This window comes from Pelecanus crispus, chromosome 2 (genome assembly GCF_030463565.1).
Source record: "Pelecanus crispus isolate bPelCri1 chromosome 2, bPelCri1.pri, whole genome shotgun sequence".
Lineage (NCBI taxonomy): Eukaryota > Metazoa > Chordata > Aves > Pelecaniformes > Pelecanidae > Pelecanus > Pelecanus crispus.
The window spans coordinates 100,147,777-100,172,208 of record NC_134644.1 but is presented as its reverse complement, the minus strand read 5'-3'; the positions used below and the strand labels follow the sequence as shown (position 1 = coordinate 100,172,208).

The following is a 24,432-nucleotide window of genomic DNA, read 5'->3' as shown; positions in this document are numbered from 1 at the left end:
TCAATCATCCTAAACCAGGAGAGAGGAATGCACGTTTTTGTCATGCATGGAGAAGGTTCAAAGTAAGAAATTAAAAATACACTTTTACCCTCCACAAAAAAAAAAAAAAAAAAAAAAATCAGAAAACATTTTCCTTAAGCAGTACTTCAGCGCAAAGAGCAATTATACATAAGAGAAGACATTCCTACTCTTTCTTCGTTTTTGAAAATGATACTGTAATTTCTACAGCAGCAGTATTTCAGGTTGGGTTTTTTGTGTCCTTTTTTTCTGAAGCATTTCATTGCTCTTTGCTGGTACAGCAAATGTCCTGGTAGCTTTTACATTTAAATACATGCTTCAGACAGTTTTCAGGTTATTTGAGTTTAGACAGAGAAATAAACCCCAGATGTTTCGCTGAGAAGGTTTTCCACCAGGAAATTCATGGCCCTTCCAAATGTCTCAGATATCTAATAGTCCCAACTTATTTTTCCTACACAACAGCCATGAATATTTTCTTTCCAACAAGTTGCTTATGGGGTTATTATAAATGTATCCACAGGTTATGGGTACAGACTGCACCAGATGGGTTTAGGATCATTTAACAGAGTGAGTAGCAATTAAGTCTTCCTAGACCTTGAATCTTTGAAGTATTTTGCATATTCTCTATCCTTGCTTGGCATACCAAGGCAAGCAAAGTTTGACAGAACAAATATAATTAAAAAAAATACACAATCTTGTTTTGCAATTACATGAAGTATGTCAAAACAAGGGTTTGTTTCCATTTCTATAAGCCTTGTAAATTACTATTTTGAGTGGACAGTCTTGCTGTAGCTTTAACGATGTAAAGCTCTATAAAATATCTTTTAAGTAATAAGATGCAGAACCCCTGATAGTCATGATTTTTCAGTAGCCAGTATGTTGTGTCTCGCTCTGCTCTTCCTCATCAAGACATAACTTTCCAATGTCTTGTAGGCAATAAGTGCAGCCTCTTTCTCCCCACCAGCACAAGGACCAACTACCTTTGCTAACATTGTCCCTGTACCTCAGTTATCAGCCATCTTCTGTAATTGTTTAGTGTGTTAACATGATCCAGTTAAGCTATCAGCAAGTGTTCCTGACATTCAGGCCTGAGAGCTCCTACTTCTATTTCAGACCTGAGAAAAGGCTCACATAGCCATCTAAGAACAGAACACTACTTCTCTCTGCAGCTTTCTCTTTTGCTTATTTTAGACTTTTTTTCCTCAGAGAGCGGCACAAGAATTCTAAGCAAGCAACACTGGAAAGAAAAATTAATATCACATGCTTTTTCTTAAACAGGAAATACGTCAGCTGCCATCTTGAGCAGCACTACACAAGACCGGGTTCACAGGTTTATTTAACATACTCTTGTCTGATTATTCTGGCAGCAACTATCTCCCACACCTCATAGATATACAGGCACAATTCCCGAAGAAGATACTGGGACTGCACATGGCCACCTGTAGGGACAGACAGATTCTGTGCACACAGGTTTCTCAGACTGCCAGAAAAATATATTAGGAAATACCAAACAGGAAAAGATGAAGGTCCTGATTTGTAGGGAGCAAACAAAAAAGTTAAGTGTTCTCCCTCACTGGAATGAGAGTTGGATCTCATCATAACCATGGCTATACACTGACTTTTCATTCTCACTGTTAATCCCAGCTCTTCACAAATCTGCACACACAGCCATCTTCAATACCTCCTGCATCTCAGAGCAAAGTAGGAAGCTCTGGCAATCTAGTTTGCAAGGATTTGCTTAAAGTATGTAATTTTGTTTAGCTCTGAAGGCAATCTGTTCTTGTCTCAATTAGCTGTTTTCCCTTAACATATTCAGAGAAGATAATCTTTAACAGGTTGGTGTTTTTTTTTAAATAGTCTAATTGTAAGAAGTCGTATCTTGAGCTGTACTAGCAAAAAAATTTAAACATCTTGATTTTATGTTTATTGGGGTACAAACAGTACAAAAATTAAATCTTTGATATTTCTCTTTTACTCTCTTCAATTTAGACATAAAGTTTATGATATGAAATTGCACTATGTTTATAATAAGGAATTGCACTGATGAGTAACTGGCTAAGTAACTGCAAGCCCTATGCACCAACAGAAAAGTTAATACACACAATTCATTTGTCCTGACTGCCCTTCCAGAACAATATGAAAATATTGATTACTAGTGAATAAATATAGTCCTTCTTTGGAAGCAACTTACTAAATAATCGGGGTAGGGGGTTGTAAACAGCCTACGGTATAGATCTGCAGTCGATGTCTACTATATTTTGCAGTTGTTACATAAGTGGTAACCTTGTCCTTACACTGGAGGGGAACCTGACTCAAAGTTCAGCATTGTATACAAAAGCCAGCAATGCTGTGAGTATGCGACAGGCAGAAATCCTGCGAGCGAAGCTTTGCTATTGAAGTTTATGTAGGGTCTCTCAACCCCAGCATTAGGCTCCCCCCATTAGCCTTAGCAATGCTGGTTTTCCTGTCTGTAGTAGACCAGGGGAGCAAAAATCCTCCTACAGACAGTGTTTGTAATCTTGGCCACCACAGGCACTGGATCCTAAGTTTCAGGACTTTGCCTGGTCTCTGTCTGCCTCGCTCCTACTATCCCTTTGCTACACTCAACCTAGAAAGAAGGCCTGTGATCACAGGCCCCCAAAACGCCAGAAGAGCTGAGGTTAGTGGGTCCTGGCACGGACAGTCCCTGTCCCAAAAGCAACCTTCACATCTCCAGTCTCACCACAGGCTGCCTGGGCAGAGGCCAGAGCAGCAACCACCTCAACCTCTCTTAGGCGACGATCAAAGCGTCAAGTGAGAAATGGTGCCAGGCTGCAAAGGCACAGCTGGCCACTCTCCTCCAGAGAGCTGTCAGCAGGGGGAAGGAGACAGCCCACATGACAAGGGTGTAAGGCCACATCAAGCTAAGTAACACCTACATTTTCATTTGGGTGGGTTTTAATTCATTTGAATTTTAGCAGACTGACTTCATTAGCTTGAGTTTTGGTTTAACACCTGATGTGGTCCCAGCAACCTCCTGTCAATTCTTACAGGAGAGGCGGTCAGAGGCCAGCCTGGGCCGCAACCAGCAAGACATACAGTGCCTCTGGAGAACTAAAGCATTAGTGGATTAAAGATTTCAGCCATTGGGCATATACAGTAACTTTTTTTTTATCCTGACAGTACTGAGATGGTCTAGATTTTAAAGATATTTGTGCATCTTAATGGCCCTGTGAGGTGTGGGGAGAGCAGGGTTCCCTGCTAAGCAAAGGCAACCGTCCAAGCAAGGGCGACAGAAACAGCTCGCAGTTTGGTGAGACACCAAACCAGAAAACTGAATCCATAAAACAACAAAGCTTACATAGCTTTAGGGCACAGAAGGTCACGTTGCAGAAAGACATATAAGAGCACCTCAGCATATAAATGAAAATATAACACGTCAGGGGCTGACCCAGGCATCCCTCCTTCCCTCCTGCTACAGCCTTGGTTGGAATTCAGCATTAGGTGACACAAGTTACACTTGAGAACAGTGGTACATTTAGCACAAAATATTCAAGAGATTCTTTTCCCCAGTCACAGACCTTTTTGGACACTATGATCATCTTCCAAAGAGTGGAATCAAGTCATTCAGTACTTTCCATTCCTGAAGGGTCAGCCCTGATTGCTAAACAACAGCGTCGTGATAACAAGCTGACGACTCTTTGGCTGGAAAAGACATAGTGGTTGCCGAAACCTCAACAGGATGCTAAGAGAAAGGAATCTATATTCATTACCGTCTATGGTTAAACTTGTGCTGACAGTACTTTTGGTTTACAAACCACTCTGCTGAGTTACCCTTAAACATGTCAAGCTTCACACAGCTCTGTAATCTTTGGTAACATTTTGTTTGCTTGGAAACCTAAAACAATATAAAAAAATGCAACAAATTCCATGCAAAGCCTATAGCAGTCAGTGGCTGGCTGTTATACAAGCCTAAATGATGGCTTGTGACAAAACAGTCATTCCAATACCAAGTAGGGTGTATTTTTTTTTCCAGGAAGGAGAAAAGGCAGAAGAACTATCAAGTTCAACAGACAAGTACAAACCAGAAGCTGTTTAGTCTTGTAGTATGAAGACTGAATAATTTGACAGCATGATCAAAGCACACTAGCGAAGAGGTAACACACAACGGAAGTACATAATTACAAGACAAAGCAGGATAAAGGATGCGTATCAGCTGTGCTCAAAAGGCACTAAGTGTCCATTCAGTAATCAAATAATATCCACAGTGTTTGAAAGTACCACCTTAGTTTTGGATAATAAAACAATTACTGTAATTTACACAAAGGGCAGTGTTACCACAGAAACTTACTGCTTAAGCCATTGCTTCACTATAAAGATTTTTTGCAAAAATAACTTTTGAGAGGCCAGCTGAGCTGCACTTTAAGGCCATGCTCATGGCCCACTAGTCCACTGCATCCACTTCAGATGACTCAGACTTCCAAGAAAAATGCCGCCTCTGACCCATATCTAGAAAACCTCAGTGGCAATAGTTAAGCAACTAGGAAAATGGCTTCCAACTACCAGTCATCCATCACCGTGTTATGGAGACACACAGAAAAATACCAAAATCACTTATTGTAAGGTCTGGTCTGGAGTCAAAGTATTAGCCAGCACTGTGTCATCAACAGCATGGAGAAAATATCCTCACCTCTGACAACTGTCCCATTACAATCTGGTAAGTAAGACTAAAATTAAGTAAAATGTATTTGCATTGAGAGCACCTTATACACCAAGAGTCTCTCACTACATATGCCAATACAGTGTGTTCCTTGAACAACAAGTATTTTTGCAAGCAAATCTCTTCCCATCGTGTATTTTCTATGGTCTCTCCCAAAAACTGAGGGTGGCTCAAAAAATGTCGTTCCCAAATCAAACGTTAAGATTAATGTGATATTTTTATTTAGGTTCCCATTTATATGTTCCTTCTTTACTTTCTTCCAATTTAAATGGCTTAAATTGCTATAGCAAAAATTTATACGGTTTTTTAAACTGAGTTCCTACTCATTGATACAATTCCACATATCACTAGCATTCTCACAGGAAACGCAACAGATAAAAGGCTCCTAAGTCCATTAAAAAACAGCACATCCCAAAGGCAAGTCCCATTAACACCTCCCCTGTATGAACTATATAATTCAACATGCCAAAACTAGGGTGATCGCAGCCTATGTCATATTATCAAACATCACCATTGGCCTGTACATTGGATTTCTATTTTTTGATAAAACTGTGGAATGGTCCACTCACATGTAACAGTGACAGCACTCTCCCAAGAGGTAAGAAATGGAGATACAGGTACCTTCAGGCAAAGGAGGAGACTGAACATTGGCTTGGTAAGAGCTCTGCTTCCAAATCAACTGCTTAGGCAGGTATTGACATCACTATCATGACAAATTCTGTAAGACCTTTCATCACAAAAACTTTTCCAACGAATGTTCAACTAACTGCTTTCAAATATGTGAGGCTGACACTTGAGGAAAAAATAGTCCATCTAGATACAGTTTTATTGCACTAACTGGGTATAGTCAAGCATTGGAACAGGCTGCCCAGAGAGGTGGTGGAGTCACCATCCCTGGAAGCGTTCAAAAAATGGGTAGACGTAGCACTTTGGGACATGGTTTAGTCTAGTCTACCCTTGATTGGTTTAGTGTGGACTCGGTAATGTTAGGTTAATGGTTGGACTGGATGATCTTAAAGGTCTTTTCCAACCTAAACGATTCTATGATTTTTACTACATTGAACTAGTATAGAAAAAACATAACAAACATGTTTCATCTAAGATATATTAAAAAGACACTGTTTTCCTCACAGCAAATTTAGACACTTGCTGCTATGACACTGATGAGACTGAGACATAAGTATTTTTCCTCCAGACCAATAAAATAGCTGGATAGCAATTCATTTGTGAAATGAGTTGTGAAACTTTTCTCAGGGGTGGTTCAGGTAGAACACTTATTTCAGAGAAGCTGGAAAGACCTAATATTTTTTTGTTCCAAGCAATAGACATACTTCTTTAACCTCATTTTCACTTACAAAAGCTTGAAGAATTTAAAGACAGCAAAATAATTCCCCTGCCCCCAAATCATAAAATAACAGAGTAAGTACAAGCCTATTTTCTCCTGGACAAGAATAAAACAATAAAATAAAATAAAAGCTTGCTCATCAGCTTAGTACTTTGTTTTGCTTTGTACGGCTTTAGGAGACTGTGCTAAGGGCACAATATAACACCCAAAGGAGAACTGCATAAACAAAACGTTAAGTCTAAAATCTGCCAGCTGCAACACTGGTATTTAAACTTCATGCCAATTTTGCCATTAGGAGACATTCCGCTGAAGATCTTCTCCTGGAATCCCAGGTGCTGCTCTCTTCCACCCACCCACCCACCCACTCCTGCGCCCAAAGAGCCGACAGCCCACACTCCAAAACCTCTCGTGTTTCTGGGAAGAAGAAATGGCTATTGTCCAAGAGTTAATACAAGAAAGGGAATATTTATTTTGCATTCCGCATTCTGCCACAAGTGTACGTGTGTGTCCAAGGGCAAGGTAGGCTTTGTCTGTATTACAAGGGTTTTGTTTGTTTTTTCCTTTTGCACTAGCACAGTAGCTCTACCAGTTCTATCCATCTACGTATAAGGGCTTCGAAGCTTTAATTCTCCTCAACTTCAAACAGAAGCTCTTCGCTCAGTGACCTCAAAAAATTACAAGTCTGATTTATGCTCTCCAGTGCAAGCATCTCTGCAACTAACAGTACATGATTCCCAACTGTAACTAAGTAATATGGAATGAGTACACAAGGCTTTCAATATTAGGTTTTAATACACAGCCTAAATGTAATTTCATTCCTTGCTTATCTTTTTGTTAGCACTGCAGGTTACAGCAGCACCCTTTTCATAGATGTCCCTCCAGAAATTGCTTCCGAGAATCAAGAAGTTACAATACTACTATTTCCAGATTTTAAATAAGCACTTTTCTTGAAAAACTACAGCCTCTCTCCAGGCTAGTTTTCATCCATTGTTACCTACAGTGAAAGAAAGGAGCAGGCCCTGGTTACTTGAGACAGTTGTCCCATGCACAAAATACCCATCACCATGGTTTCATCCATCATGAGTAACAAAGTAGTTTTCATCAATGGCCAAAATCTGTCTCCTTGAGGAGGCTGACTCACCGTGACCTACAAACCACCATCACCTGTAAACTGAGCTTGCACCTCTGGCTACAAAGTGTGGGCTGCAATACTAAAAAACAGTAAGGGGAAAGGTACGAAGAATGAGAGATGGCACAGAGATTGTTTGACTTCATAGGCCTTTGTAATTGCCCAAACACCACAATGTGTTTGGGTAAATATTCTGTGGCTGGGGATTTGCACTCACCTCCCTTCTCCGCAACAAAACCAAACTGAACACAGTACTTAGCTTCAGTAGTATCTGATTAAGAAAATAGGTTTTTCCATTTCCATTAGTAGCTCATAAAGGTGGACACTAATGTGAGCACCACTCACGTCATTGCCCAGTGGTGACAGCTTTACAATCAAGCCAAAATAGGTTCCACTGCAACAAATTCCCTGTCAAATTCCCTGGCAGGACAGGCACAAGGTTACACAACTATGCTGTCACAGGCTATGGTAAGAACACTCATGCCAAATCACTCATATACTTCCCCAAGCAGCTAATTACAATTTCTCACAACAAATCCTATGAATATTTAACAGAGATAGCCAAAACCAAAGGGGTTTCAGTTTGCTAGAACAAATTCTCCTGCAGAATGTCTTGACAGAACACCTATTCACAAAGTTACAACTGACAAAGTACAGTCTACAAGAGATACTAAATTTGGCTAACAACCTGCTCATGATTGTATTCCTGTTTCTGGGCCAGGAAAACTTTATTGACCTTTCCTCTTTCTTTTTTTTTTTTTTTTTTTCTCTCGTGTACGATCACCCCAACTCCAGCCTTTGGTTCTCTTCGGAATCTGCCTTCAAAAAGAACTCAAACCATACACATTACGAGTAGCCACATGGAAGTGCAGCATGAGATCGGTCACTTTTATTTTAAATCGTCCAACAGCCAGCCTGTTAAAAAATAACATGCAGGCATGACATCAACTTCAATATTAGCCTCCCATGACTCACCTACAGAACACACTTCAGTCTTGACTCAACTGATTTAGAAGAAATGGACAAATAACCAGCGTGAGAAAACAAAGGTAGGTATAACATTGCTTTGAATGCATCTACATATACACACAATTGCCCAAGAAATTAATTTTTTTACAGTAATTGTTTGTAGTTTATTTTCCCTTCCCCGATTTTAACATCTAAACAGAGACTGAGTACTTGGCAGCCTGCATCCCATGCTGGTTCTTTCAGAAGAATTCACTGAGGAAAAAGGGGTTTTTTCATTTGAACATTTCTCCAAACTATATTTTATGAGTTGTTGCTTAATTATCTCAGAGATTTAGATTACTGTTTTTATTTCAAGCAATCTAATTTGGTGGATGAAGAACATGAGAGCATAATTTTAATCAATCTCCTCTGAGACTTCTTAAAATAACACTAGCTGATGACTACTTGCGAGATAGCAAGCTATTCTCCCCTTGTCAGCTGCATATATCTTTCTGAAATATTTGCTGGAATATCAGTGACAAACCATAACAACATAAAGGAAGTAAATATAGCTCAACTTACACTTCACTGAAAAATATTTCTAACCCCCTTTTTGTCACTCAAATCACACCTAGCCATAATGATTTCCAAATGTTATGGTCTATTACCAGTGGCTTTCCCACAGAAGCAACATCAATCTAAAGAATGGTTTTAAGGCAAGAGCATTCTTTCAGCAGCCTACCAAAACTATTGAAGAATTTAATACAGCAGGTCAGTTATTTGAGGTGTAACCATACTAGCCAACTTCTTCAAGCTAAGAAAATACTTTGTTCAACTATAAAATCCTAGAAGTCACTGGACACCATTCTGCCTATTGCCTTTGTCAACTTTTAATTATGTCATATTACCAACAAAATGCCAAAGCAGAGCAGAACTGATAGCATACAGAGCCTGTCTGAGTAAAGCCTATTTTTAGCCTGCAATTCAATCAGCACTCTTACAACGGCTAGGATTAAAGCCCAAGACAGCCACGTTGCTGTATATAGGCCAATGCAATTACATGTTGAAACATGTTGAGAGAACATGATGGTAAACTGGAGTCAACGTTGGGAGGAGCAGCACTAGACAGACAGTTGCTCTGTGCTAGCCGATGTCTTTATTGGCAGAGCGTACACTCACATCTCACCTGTCTTGATTAATAGTCCACAAAGGAAAACATTAAAACAAATGACAGTTTTACTCCAATTCCTTTCAATGTGATTTTGCGCTCATGAAAGACTACATTTTGGCAACCCTGAAAATCAATATCCTTTTACCTTCATTGGCAGCTGTTCCGATGACAGCTTTGTCACTACTAAAGCAGCCCACTTCAATCCTGTCCTGAAAATACTGCCCATGAGGAGACAATTCAGTCCTCACCCTGCATGCTCCTGAACATCTGTGCTGAGGTAGCAGTTACAGGACCTGTTTTGAAACAGCATTTGCAAGGATGCTTTTAAGTATCTGCCTTTCATAACACTGAAAAAAATAAAAATTTTAAAATTTCTTTTCCTCAAGCCACATAGTTTTTATACATTCAAGTGTTAACTCTTAATTAAAAATGTTAAACTCTTGCTGTCTTTTTAATCTTCAGGACTCACAATTTCAGGCTTTTCCCCTGTACCTATACAGACTTTTTTTAAAAAAAAATGAAAAAAACCCCTAATCTTGCTGTGCCACAGACAGCTTCAAACTTAGGACCTACAGGACCTAATGTTTTGAGACTATCAAAACAAACAAACAAAATTGATACCACAATGTGATCACTTATCTTCTAGGATATATGATGATCTATCAAACAGTAATGACTTTCATACCCTAAAACTGGAGCAGAATACTATCAATGATGTAAGGAAGTGTAAGGCTGTGTTTCATTACCAGTTTCCCAGGACCATTAATCTTTTTTGATACAGCTTCTGTAAACTAGCCTAAGCAGTATTCTCTTCATCTTTGTACAGATTAACATGGAGATGTCTCATTCAGAGCCCTTGACAAGAGCAAGCCAAAGACTACAGTGAACATGTACATGTTCTGAAGACTTTCAAGCTCAACACGCATATAAATTAGCACATCAGATTAGCAAAGAAAGAATATATGTGTCTGGAGATAATTCCCTCCATTATCACAAGCTTCCAGATTTCAAACTTGCTACAGGTGGTTGTTTCTCCAAAGGGCACTTTTTTGAGTGCTGATCACATCTCTTCAGCAAGCAAAATAAAAGCACCAGAAAAATTGAACTCTGAGAATCTGAATAGTAAGTTCAGAAACTCAAAGATACGGGCATACCCTAGGGCTTAGCATGAATTCACATTCATAACTATGGTGGCTTTTTTCATCCACATTTCAAAACCAAGCAAAAAAGGTCCATCTACAAAACAGGAAACCTAAAAGCATATTTAGGTAGCATCTGAACTGAGAGACACAGCCTGAGTCTCAGAAACCATACTCCCTTACTTTCTAAAAGATCAGGATTTTCTTCCACCGCTTCCTCCCACAACATTCAGCTTCATCAGAAGAATGTCTCATTTTCCTTCTTAAGCCAAAATTCAGTCTAGAAGAAGCTTAACTACAGTAACATACACATAAGGCAGAATAACACCCAGTAAAACCACCATACAGTAGCTGAAACAATACTGCAGACAAGTGAACTTTTTAATTAGGCTACAAAAAAGCAACAGTTGAACTCAGCATCTAAACAAGAACACGTTACCATTTACAAGGCACGTATAACAAATCTAAATGCATTACTTCCAATAATTCAAGCTCACATCTGCTCAAAAATGTGGAAAGGGGACATAAACAAGCAAACATAACAAGGAGTACTACAATATAAAATGAAGGCTGCATAAGACGGGAAAGGAATGCTTGGGTCACAGGCAAACAAAACAGTGGATGCTAAATCCAGAAGAGTTGCACTTCTTTCTGCCTCCTACAGCCACAAGACAAAAATGTCTCATGTATTATAATCAAACCAGAACAAGAAATTCACAGTAAAATGAAAGTCCTTCAACTGTAACCAGCAATGACCGCTACAATACATTAATCATTTAGACTACTAACACAGGTTAAATCAGTCACGTCTGTCTGAAATAAAATACCAAATTTTACTTACACCCTGCTTTTTCACTTGTGAATAAAGCCTGCCTACCTTACTTGCAGTCACTGGGGAGTTACAGGCCTTCTGCATTTATAAGAGAAGCTTGACTCAACTGGTAGCATGATACAGAGTACTTGAAAGAAAGAATGATGAAAACAAGGAAGAAACACACGTAGAGACTAAAAAGCACAAATACTGTAATTTGCCCTAGTACCTTTTCTTTCTCAGGCACAGAGTTTTTCAGAAAACACCTATTTTCAAATCACATTACAGTTTCTTATAAACATGCCTAAGGGAAGGAGTTAAACGAAATGTGCCTCATAAGGGAAACTTTTGAAAAGCACTAGCCTTCGGACCAACACATTTTAATAACCCGAAACAGGTGAGTCCTTTCCTTGGCACTCACCACTATCAGGCTTCTCAGTTCTTGCACCCTTTTGAAAGTGACCAAGTTTAAAAAAAAACAAAACAAAACAAAAACAAAACACACACCCCACCCCACCCCCAAAACACAAAGAACAACCCACAAATGCAATTACTTTTGAATTACTGTCAGCCACAGAGGTCCTCACTGCCTGTGAGACAGGGCAGCACAGATGAACCTCACAGTTTCAGGAATCTCCCCTTCCTTCTAAGGGTCACAGAAAATAGCACCATTTTCTTTCTCCCCCTTGTTACTTATTCCTTCTTCTTCCCTAGCTGCTCGTAGCCTTTAATTGCTCAGGCCCTGCAGGATTGCTACACTTCTCGGGTGCAAAGACTAAAGCTCAACAGCTATCCTTAATTCTCTGCCTGGCAAACCTGGGAGGGTCTCCCCCACCACAGACACCAGGACCTCACACAAAGAGGGCAGAGGACTCCAGATTTTTGCAAGCCAACTCCTCACAATGCTAGAGATAAAGGGGAAAAAAAAAACCTTTTGTGCATGGAGCCAATGTTAACACTCCAGGGACAGCTGCTGGAGTATGGTAATAAACAGAGGGTAGATATGTAGTTCTTGCGATTTCTCCACTTCCCATAAAATGCCAAGTGTTTCCGAGTACTAGAAGTCTATTTATGTCTACCCCACAGCTAGAACGGGGTCATCACTGGTGCTCTGGAGAAAATTCAGAACTTCTGTTCCACCCTGACAAAAACCAGGCACAAGTCCCCATTTGGCATTTCACTAGCACAGATGAAATTCCTGTTGGTGTCCTGATTGCATGCCCTACTATTACACTCTTTCCTTGCAAACCTTGCTGTAAAATAGCCTTGTAGTAATGAAGTAAGAAAACAGACAGGACATGCTTTTTCAGCTAGCCTTACCTTGCATATGACCCTTGGATGAGCAAACTAGCTGGCAAAGCTATGAGAGCTACAGCTGCCTCCTTTGCCAGCCCCCAAATCATGCCAGGTGGTTCACAATGAACATGCTGAACAGCCCCACCAGAGAGAGGCCAGGAACTTCATCTTCTTGCTGATAACAGAGCCATCAGAAAAAGCTGGACACAAAATCCCCAGGCAGCTCACCAGCAGTTGAAACAGCTACTTTACCTCTGAAGCTGTTACACGTAGCTGCAATAGTAGATTTACAATTCTAAAGAAAATACTTATTTTCTTAATTGCACTTACAAAGGTTGAAGGGCTCATGAGTATATCTAAGGCAACTAGCTTCAAGGAACAGCACTGAAATGCCTCATATTTTTATTTTTGAATCAATATCAATGTTACTCACAATTATCTTTTTAATAGGCATAGTCTGTAGTTTCTAAAAGCAGAAGATAGTGCAGAAACCAAGATGAAGGCATAACTTTCTTTCCTAAATAGGGAAATACAAGCTATCTGTAAGTGCATTTTATTCCAATGTACTCAGGCACGCTATGTACAAGAAGAAAATTGTACTGCTTTATCTGTATCAACAGAGTTAAAGCAATGCAACTGGTTTGCCTACAAAAAGCTCAAGATACAGCTTACTTTTTTGTGGCTGGCGACCACAAAGCTTCAAACCATACGCATCCCTCCGCTACTGCATGTAGTCACATATACCTGACTTGACTTTGTATTACAACTTGTTTATTTATGCAGCTTTTTCTCATCTTCCTGATATCAAGAGTTTAACTGTTAGTAAACACAAGGCAACACTGTCCAAGTCTCATTTTTCCAAGTATATATACTTTGCCTTAAAAATTACTCTAGAACTACAACTAAAAGGAGATGAAGCTGCTTTTCCAGTCACCCCACTCTTTGCTATTCAGCCTGCTGAACACTACCATATAAAATGACTGATATGACCAAAAGATTAATAATAAAGTGTTGCCCTTGTTTAGCAATAGTGACTAGGTATCCAGGATCAAAATTAGCAATTTTCGAGGACTTTGTAATTCAAATAAATATCCTACTCACAAAGTGGACAGATGATCAGTTTACAAGTATGACTACTAAAGTCAAGTAGTAATACTGAAAGTAAAAGGTCTAAGCCTTTTTCTTAAAATGCTGGGAATGACAAAATTACTTCTTTTTAAGTGTTTGGAATTGGAAACTGCAATGCATTTTTTTAATATCTATGTGTTAAGCTGATGACATGTGGAAAGTGAACTTTCAAGTCTCACTCACCTTTACTTCAATAGTTTCATATGCCAGATGGTTGCAGATGTTCCTAGGTAGCTGGGCCTACTAGAGAGCTCACTGCTACTTTTGTCCCAACTTGTTCCTCTGCTAAAAATATGTAACAACATTCCTTGCTGTCTTATTAATAACTGTAATACAATATAAAGTTAATATTATTATAATGCAATCCAGGTGGTGTGGAAAGTGATGACAGAGATGTAGTAGCTGGCACTCTTTCCTCTGAGCCGGTAATGAAGTAATATCTTAGCACATGGGTAGAGCCTACTGAAGCACTGTTTACAAACAAAGAAGGTGTATAGCCCCAGCCCAGACCACTTGGGGTCACCGAAAAATACATGACACTTTTTGAAAGAGTAGAGGTATAAACCTGTCCTGGCTGAATTCCAGTCAGAGGAATGGACTGTAAAACCAAGTAGCATTGTCATAGGTGATAATACAATGGATGGGTGACTTACAGCCCGACTGGCTTGCATACAGTTGGGCAAGGGTTGTAATACTCATCCTCATAACACAGTGAGCAAGATCAGACAGAAAGAAAATGGACTCTCAATTACTGGTGAGGCAGGACATCTGTGCAAGCACTGGGAAGACAAAACTCTTCCTGAATGTTTTTAGAACTTTTGTTCTTATTTAGGACTACACGGGAAGAAGAGGAGATTGCAACATGCCAGGTCCCATGTCTTTCTCTGACCATTCCTCCACCAACATGGATACGGACCGAAGTTGTCTTAGTCTCTTGCTAACCGAGCCATTAGCAATCTTCATACAACAATTTTGGAGGAATTTGGAAGGAAGGAGGTATCTACAACTGGTTTTGAAAGAAAACATCAAAATTTGTAACTGCAAGTACAAGACTTGGGGTATGATAACAGCAATGTCTAACTTCTTTCTATTCACCTCCTTTGTTTGATTACAAACCTCCAGTAAACACACGGTGATGCAAGTTTCCAGAGGCTGCATCTGCCCTATCTGTGATTTCAAAATTTAGCGGTACCCTGAGAACTACCAGCACACCCGCTCCCATCATTCTTGACACTGAGCTCTACAAAGACCCTTGAGCTATGTGCAGCCAAACTGAGAGACTCGCAAGAGAGAAGTGTCAAATTCAGGAATTAGATCTCTGGGATAGGTCTGCTCCCTTGCTTTTACAATACAGCTTTTAAGCCTAGATCAAACAACCGAACTGAAGTGTAACTTGCCCGAACTATAACTTGTCAGAATAACCTTGCAAGAACTTCAAAGACCTCTTACATTAAACTGCCGGAGATAAAGCCCAGCATTTGACAGTTACTTTGTATCTGCTGTATGGGTATCTCTGCTCCTTTGAAGGCCCACACCGCAGAAGACAATAAGCTGCTGGAGACTGGGCAGCTTTTCACAGTTGTGTTTTTTGGCGGGTGTTTATACTCCCCCAGAAGAGTATGTTTCACACAGGACTCTGATGCAGCTTGTGCTTTCAAGTCAGAAGACAGAGCTGGATCCTACCCTCTCTGCCCTCATAAATACCTCCCTAGAAAATTCAAGCACACGCGACCACTACAGGGTCAATCTCTTGAAGCATGGGATTTTGTCAGCTCCAGAAATATTCGGCTAGATCCAGAACAACTTGGAATCCTGTTGGAAGTAACGGTTGTGTTAAATCCCCTCTTCTCTCAAAGGATGAGAAAGGGCTGGTGTCCACCTGCCTCAGGGAGAATATGAAAGGCCTAGGCATCTTGACAGCCCTCAACTAAAATAATCCTCATTCCTTAGTAGCAACACTTGCAGAAGATATCAGTCAGTTTCCCCTGCCTGTGGGTTTATTTCCCCTGGGACAATGATGATATTCCAGTTTCCATCTTATGCTCTTCATGGGAGATGAAGAATAGAACGCCAACCCAAAAATGCTCTCTTCAGAGAACAGCCGCTCCATTTACCACTACCTCCAGCAGGATCAGGATCCAAACCATCCTCTATTCTTCTGCTTCTGCCTAGCCTCTGTGCAGCAAGGCATTTCTTAGTGCCACTGTGCTTCAAGGAAACACCGGGAAAAGGAGCCAGTTGGTAGGTTTTCTGCTCTCTGGAAACCTCAGGCCGATGCCAGGATAAAGCCTGGCACTTTATGCAATGCCAGAGCTGAGCTCCATGCCAGGACACAACCCCATGGAACAGCCCCTGCTATCAGTTTACATCACACCATGCCCCAGAGTCAGCCCTGGCTTTAATCTAGGGCTAAATCACGGCAGCTGAAGACAGAAATCTGGATAGTTTCTTTATGAATGAAACTCCCGAATCCCTCTAGTGTTCATAGGATTTATTTGCTTATACCACTGGTTTCTTGAATGACACTGTTCCTAACTACAAATTCTTGGAAGAGATTTAAACACAGAAGTTGCCTCCAGTTTTCTCAGAGGGAACAGGAGGTCAAAACAACTATCCTTACAGCACTGTATCTCCCCTTTCCGCCATGACCACAGTACACCATATGCACTGTGAGATTATTTTGCTTTTCCATTATTGCACAAAGTGTTTCAGTTACATTTTCTTGATAAATTAGACAGTGATTTCCTGTATTATTGTAGACATGTACTTCTTACAGAGCTGTCCCAACACTGAACAGTACTGTGGCATGTGAAAACAGAATATGGCAACATACTCGGCATGCTGTAATTATATGAATAAGTCATAATGAAGAAGATCTCTAAAAAAAGCACACCACTTGACATCGGCTATGTCTCTCCTGAACGACCCTGTGTCAGCAAGTCATAAGTATCAAGTAACCCAAAGCAATTTAAAACCAACAAACCTAAAGTACCAAATTAGATTCAAAGTGCATTACTGGCACTGAGCCTGAGCCACAAATTTAGACCCAGTTCTGAATTTTCCCAAGGTTCACAGAAATAGGCAAAAGGGACATCTGAATTCAGAGTCCACATTAGATCCAGTTCATACAACAGACAGTAAGAGAGACCTAAAATCCTCAGAAATAAAGCGATAAAAGCCAAATCCAAAATGGCACCTTGGGCAGTCAAATCAATATAAGCAACCCACAAAAGCTCTGCAGCGTGGCTTAGTTACTTAGCAAGAATTTGTTGATGTGGCTAAAAATACCGTAACAGAATTTGTGGTACTTCATTGCATCAGCAACTAAGATGGTGTGTCACTATCTAGCACTAAGGCACCTGCAACCATGGGGGATACCCAAGGCAAGCATTCCTGACGGCAGTGCCCTGCCCCATGGGGTTCAGTTCAGCACGTGTGCACCGGGCATGCCTGCCGCACACACAAGGCAGAAGTGAGCGCAACCCCCGGGTACAGCAAGCTGCTTCATCCAGAGACATGGCTGTAGGGAAAGGTGTGTGCACAGAGAGAAGCGGGGAAAAAAGGGTGAGGGAGGAGGTTACAATTAGGCACCCTATTCCAGGCAAAAGAAGGACTGCAGACACCTTTCTTCTCAGTTTTCCCTATCAACCGGTTTAGGTGCTCCACCTCATCCAGATACTTGATGCATCCAGGGCAGTAAAGCCCATCCTAGCCAGTGTTCATGGAATTCAGTCCCTAACTTCACCACGCTCCTCCACAAGGGTCTAAAAACATTGGCACTCAGAAGACACTTTACAGATCTAGACTTGCATCCAGACTCAAATATACTTCTAAGTTTAAAGAGAAGAAGTAGTAAAACCAACATATGAAATCAAGAGTTGTACTTCCAAAGAACTGCACTAAAGAAATGCTGCCCTTTGGAGTCAAACTGTAACATTTGTTGGTTACAAAAAAGCTACTAATAACATACTATGACAGGTCAGAATGTCAAATAATTTTTCAATTGAGTTTTAAATGGTTTTTTTAATAATTGTTTATAATATTTAACTTACAATGACTTGCAATATACAAGTTATTATATTAACTACAAAAATACTGTCATCACCACAAATTTCAACTCAGCAATGGCGGAATCTGACACTCACTGAAGCGAGCTGGATTCCTGCTACTGACTTCTCTCTCTCAAGTACATCCCACAGCAGTACATTGCCTACGAGGAGACGTACAAACCAGCCAGTGATTTGAAGGCAGCAAGTTGGCACCTCTGTTCAGACTTAAGTGAATGTTCATCCAAGTCAAAAGATGATAACTTAAAAACTAATGAAAGAAAACTAGCATTGATCATTCGAACTTGCTGGCAAAAAGTCCAACAGTTTATAAGATTTCAGCAATAATTTAGACATCAACATTACTATGTATTTGAGCTATAAACTCTTAAGTCTGTTTCATATTTTGCTCTAGTCACCATTAAGACACTAAATGGACCATCAATGCATTAGCACACTAATTTTCAAAGTAATTAACCAATCAAGCCTCAAATGTGTCAACATGAACTGACACCTGAATTTCAACCTACACTCTGCTTCAACAGCTGCATTCCTCCCAGATCAACAGAGTTTGTCCTGATCTCTGGGAGGAATGGAGCAAAATCCTTCTCAGTCAACTAATGCGGTGATCTTCTAGAGGCCAGTTGAATACAGTCTTGAGGAAAAGCTGCAGAAAGAATATCCCCACCTCTGAAAAAGAAAACGGAAAGCCTGTCCTTAAAAAGAGACAGCAATCAGTTGGCTGTACAAAATCACAGACAGATATAAAGCCAAACACAGAAAGGTTGCACTAACTGCAAGTGCACACAAAGAGCTAACCTTTCAATATAACTAGTAAAGGTAAGCAAGTCTAATGAACCTTTTTTTTTTTTTTTTTCTTCTTTGTAGAAGCTAAGAGAAGGCCAAGAGACATAATGAAAGTACTCTAGACAGGCCCTGGTTCTGCAAACACAAAGGTAACTGTAACCATGTAAGCCGATTTCAATGAGCCTGCCCACATCATTACAACAGCAGAAACAAAATGTTTGAAGAGTCAGAACCTCAGATTAACAAGTCACCAGGCCAGGACTTGCCTTTAGCAGAGCTGCTATCTTTCAATAGCTGGGTTTACAGCACCTCTAGAGACTTAGGCCATCCTTCATCCAAAGTCTGCAAGTCCAGTTTCCAAACACTAATTAAACTTGAGAAACATGCTGCATGCTGAAACACAGGGCAGGAGTTAAATGTATAGAAATGGCCATGGATTTTGGGTGTCTCCTAAGACACTACACCGGGCGGGGGGAGGGGGAGTTGGTTAGTATAGGGTTAAATGCCAGGACAGTATTCAAAGCAAAGTAAGAGCAAAGCACAATACAGTGGAATACCCTTGAAAATGAAGCTGAATTAACTGTAAATCCAGGTTTTAAACTATCTTTTTATTTACCTCATTAGGTGTCAGAATCCGTCCTGCCCTTCTTTTAATTAGCTCTGACTCCAAAAAAAAGCCTCCCTTGAAAACAATGGGACCAGTCTCTGAATTGGGGACGACTGAGCACATGAAAACAGAATTGACCCAGCGCACCAAGAGCTTCCAAAGGTTTTGTGCGTTAGGCAGAGCTCTGTTCGCTGGATGCTGTATCCTTGGCAACTATTATGCGAGAAACCGTTCTACAAATGCAAAACTTCTGTCTGCTCCAAGAGCTTTTCTCTGAAATACTTTTATGGGGTTTTGGATATCCTTAAATCTAAGGGCACACACAGCCCTTTGTCATCTTCCCGCAAGCTCCCAAGAGCAAGATATAATACAAGTGGTATTAAGAGAGTATTTTCCTCCCACTTCATCAGGGAGGGAATAAAGTTTTACAACTTTTACTTTGTTTTCTTCTGGGAAGAAGAAAGAAGTGGGCATTTTTCCTTTTTTCTTTGGTGCACTCTGCAGAACTAACGTGCAGATACAAGATAATAATGAAAGGACGTTATTATTATGTCAATCAATGGCATTGCTTTGAAAACTGAAAATTCAAGGATCATGCCCGGGTGCCTGACTTCAAGGGCAAAACTACAGATCCCAGCATACGTATTAGAAGAAGTATGCAAGAAGAGATAGGTAAGATTTGACAAGGGCCGTGGCAGTAACATGCTGCAGCTCTTCGCGAGAGGGACCAGTAGTACCAATTGTTTCAAGGGCAAGAGACATGCAGCTATTTTTACCAAAGCCCTTGCTGTAACTGCCTAGCCCATTAAACCTTACCACAGCAAAGCTCAGATCCTGCCTGTACAGCCCTGCTCCTCCCAGCACGGCTCTCCTTAAACAACACGTTATTCCTCAATAGCCCCAGATACTCAGAAGTCACTAACAAGGGACAGGAATGTAGTATTTGATACCCAACCAGAGCTTTGGTTTGGTGGGTGGTTTTTTATTTTTGCTCCTGAGGAAAACGTACAGCAGCTACAGCTAAAGCAGAGGCGGTAGCTGCCCTTGAAGGTGCCTATGAACACACGAGAGCAGCGGGGGAGCCCCTCCGGCGCCCCCCCCCCGGGCCTCTTTGTGCCTTAAGGCACACTTAAGGACTTAAGGAAATATTTGCACTGCCGGGGCGAGGGACAGCGCCGGGAGCCGGCGGGGCAGCCCCTCCGCCGGGCGCCCTCTCCGCGCAGCCCCGCCGGGAGCGGAGCCCGGGCCGCCTCCCCGCAGGGTCCGGGGCGGCCGCCCGCCGCCTTTCGGCCCGTCTTCCCCGTGCCGGGCTTCCGCGGGGAGGCCGCTGCCCTTCGCCCGCTGCCCCCCCCCCCCGGTACCTTCTGCGGGGCGCGGAGGAGGCGGTGCACCCCGGGCAGCTGGGTGGCGAGCGGGATGTCCTCCCGGAAGGTGTAGAGCGGCGGCCGGGTGGGCTCGGGGAAGTTGGTGCTGTTGAAGGGGTCAGTGTCATCCAGCAGCTGCACCCGGCACACCAGCGTGGCCATGGCGCATCCATCCACCGCCGCGGCCGGGCGCGGCGGGGGCGCGGGCGGGGGAGCGGGCACCCCCAAGTCACCGGCACCGAGGCGCTGCGTGCCTGCCCGCCGCCGGCTGGCAGCGGCACTCCTCTCCCGGCCGCAGGCCCCCCGGCGCAGGCTGGCTGGCCGGCCGGCAGCCTCCCGGCTCCCCGAGCGAGCGCCGGCCGCCTCACAGCCGCCGCGCCTCGGGGAGGCGGCCCATGGCCCCTTCCCCGCCGGGATCCACGAGTGCGGGAGCGCTTCAGGCCGAGAAGGGAGGCGGCGCCGGAGCCGCGGGGCGCGGGCAGAGCAGCAGCGGCGGCGGCGGCAGCAGCTCCCCCATGCCCGGCCGCTGCGCGCCGAGCGGGCAGCGGGACTGCCGCGGCCGGCACGGGCAGCACAGCGGCGCCGGGCGGAGGGCGGGCAGCGCCGCCCCGCGGCCGCCGCCGGCGCCGCCCTCAAGGGCGCCCAGGCGGCCCCCTCCTCCCCCCAGCCCGGCCTGAGGAGACCCCCCCGCGGCGGGCGGGAAGGAGAGTCCGCCGGGGATCCCCCGCCTCCGCCGGGCCGGGCGGAGGGGGAAGAGAAAGCGAGCGGGGCCGCTGGCCTCTCCCGCTGCGGCGGGGGCGAGGGGGACCCTCCCTCGGCAGCCCCCACCCCGCCCCCTCTCAGGGCCGAGGGACCCTCGCCTCAGGGCGGGGTAACGGTTGCGGCGGGGCGGGTGGCGCGGCCGCCTCAGCCCCTCACCGTGCGGCGGGGCCCAGGCCCCCCCTGGAAGCGTGCTTGTACTAAGCTCGGTCTTGCTGTCGCAAACCTCCCAAGTGTCCTAAATCTTTAGTGTAGTATTTATCCAGTTCAAAAAGGAAGCTTTAAATAATACCTGCTTTAAAAAAAAAAAAAAAAAAAATTAGAAACTGACCCGAAATCTGAGGATTTGATCAAGATTATTGGGTTGGGCTTCTCTGTATTTGTACCATCCCTGGAGGTATTTAAAAGATGTGTAGATGTGGTGCTTGGGGGCCATGGTTTAGTGGTGGACTTGGCAGCCATAGGCTAACGGTTGGACTGGATGATCTTAAAGGTCTTTTCCAACCTAAATGATTCTATGATTCTAAACCCCTCTTTGCCCTCAGGGTTCTACCTACCTGGGGTTTGTTTGCCTTCCCAGGGCGTACGGCCCAGGCGGTGTCCCCAGCCCGGACAGGAGACGTGCCAAGAGCTGCCCGGCTTTGCACCTCGGCTGTGCTCTCGCCTTGCTCTTTCCTTCTCACAGGGGAAAGACGCGGACGAAGCGCCGAGCGCCCGGGGCGGGGGCAGAGCACAGCATTGCGCCCTTCGAGTGGAGCCTGCGCTACCTTGCCGAGTCTGCAACCTCGTCTGCGGGGATCGAGGGTGCACATGCCCTGGTCTTCGCTCTTGGCGGCATGGGGCACAGGAGAAGGACCATGACATAAGTTACAGGTGAAATACCGAGAACGAAGGGTCTCGCTCTCCTGGGGGAACGGCTGCATTTCCACAGGCTGACCACCTACCCAAGGGGACGCACCGTACTCTACGGCCATGGTTCATGACTGCCTAGCCTTTTGCCCTTCACAGAGAGGGCTGCGGGACAAGAGCTGCAGCACTGTGAGAAACATGGGGGATTTATCACAGAAATGTGTCTTAAGCAAGAAAGCATGACCTCTAGATCATAGTGTTTGCATGAAGCAACTGTTTCCTCCCAGAATGATTACTGGTTTGGGAGTATTTGTCAGTGCTGGGACAAAAGGGGATTTCTGTCCACACGTGATCTGTCCTTCTGTTTCTGTTATTCTCGGGATTAACTTGTAATGATTCCATTTTTCCAGCAGTTACTTATATTTTCAGAAAAGAGCATCTAGCATGAAGACTGCTAAAATCAAGAAGGATTTTAAAACTCAGAAGCTATCTTGCCATTTCAGATATTTCACTGCTGATGTTTTATCCACTTCTTTTTTTCTTTTCCCTCAGCTTGGACAAGAAAAAGGGCCTATGGATTGTCTTATCCCATTTCTCATCACCACCTCTCAGCTGTGATTCTCATGCACCATCAGAAGTTATACATCCTGATTTTGAGTTTTGTATCTAAGTGATTTAAAATTTGTATTTTACAAAGAAATATATTTTTGTGTCTGCTTTAGTACCAGCAATGTAGTTTCTAGAGAAAACCGTATTGCTGCATATCTGTCTGCTTATTTATGTTGTATATTTTTGTCACCATATAAGTTTAAGATAAAACAGGATTTTTTGGTTTTGTTAATCATACTTTACTTAATTAACATTTATATTAAACTTCCATTTTTGTAAAACAAATTTGTACAGTTGCTGCTAATCAATGATCAATATGAGGTGGTGCAAGATTGCTATTCTTGCTATTCATTGGCTTAATCCTGACTTTTGCTAAATTAATCATAGAATCATAGAATCGTTTAGGTTGGAAAAGACCTTTAAGATCATCCAGTCCAACCATTAACCTACACTACCAATTCCACTCTAAACCAATCAAGGGTAGACTAGAATAAACCATGTCCCAAAATGCCACATCTACCCGTTTTTTGAACACTTCCAGGGATAGTGACTCCACCACCTCTCTGGGCAGCCTATTCCAATGCTTGACCACCCTTTCCGTGAAGAAATTTTTCCTAATATCCAACCTAAACCTCCCCTGGTGCAGTTTAAGCCCATTTCCTCTCATCCTATCGCTAACTACTTGGGAAAAGAGACCAACACCCACCTCACTCCAACCTCCTTTCAGGTAGTTGTAGAGAGCGATAAGATCTCCCCTCAGCCTCCTCTTCTCCAGGCTAAACAACCCCAGTTCCCTCAGCCGCTCCTCATAAGACCTGTGCTCCAGACTCTTCACCAGCCTTGTTGCCCGCCTCTGGACACGCTCCAGCACCTCAATGTCTTTCTTGTAGTGAGGGGCCCAAAACTGGACACAGTATTCCAGGTGCAGCCTCACCAGTGCTGAGTACAGGGGCACAATCACCCCCCTGCTCCTGCTGGCCACACTATTCCTGATACAGGCCAGGATGCTGTTGGCCTTCTTGGCCACCTGGGCACACTGATGGCTCATGTTCAGACAGCTGTCGACCAACACCCCCAGGTCCTTTTCGGCCAAGCAGCTTTCCAGCCACTCTTCCCCAAGCCTGTGGCGTTGCATGGGGTTGTTGTGACCCAAGTGCAGGACCCGACACTTGGCCTTGTTGAACCTCATACAGTTCACCTCGACCCATCGATCAAGTCTGTCCAAGTCCCTCTGCAGGGCCATCCTACCCTCCAGCAGATCGACACTCCCACCCAGTTTGGTGTCATCTGCAAACTTGCTGAGGGTACACTCAATCCCCTCATCCAGATCATTGATAAAGATATTAAACAAGGCTGGCCCCAAAACTGAGCCCTGGGGAACACCGCTCGTGACCGGCTGCCAACTGGACTTAACTCCTTTTACCACAACTCTCTGGGCTCGGCCACCCAACCAGTTTTTTACCCAGCAAAGACTACGCCCGTCCAAGCCATGAGCTGCCAGCTTCCCAAGGAGAATATTATGGGAGACGGTGTCAAAAGCTTTGCTAAAGTCGAGGTAAATGACATCCACAGCCTTTCCATCATCTACCAGGCGGGTCACCAGGTCATAGAAGGAGATCAGGTTGGTCAAGCAGGACCTGCCTTTCATGAACCCATGCTGGCTGGGCCTGATCCCCTGGTTGATCTGCACTTGCCTGTTGAGTTCAC

At 43.3% G+C, this 24,432-nt stretch overlaps 1 protein-coding gene across 2 annotated transcripts in view; it reads right to left on the bottom strand.

Moving 5' to 3' along the window:
• The window catches only part of FHOD3 (formin homology 2 domain containing 3), a 406,597-nt gene extending 385,927 nt beyond the window's left edge, over positions 1-20,670 (bottom strand). For both annotated transcript variants that reach the window (XM_075704917.1, XM_075704918.1), the window contains exon 1: positions 20,506-20,670. In XM_075704917.1, coding sequence (XP_075561032.1) covers positions 20,506-20,670 — 165 coding nt within the window. The remainder of the gene's footprint in view (positions 1-20,505) is intronic.
• Between the last annotated feature and the right edge of the window lie 3,762 nt (positions 20,671-24,432).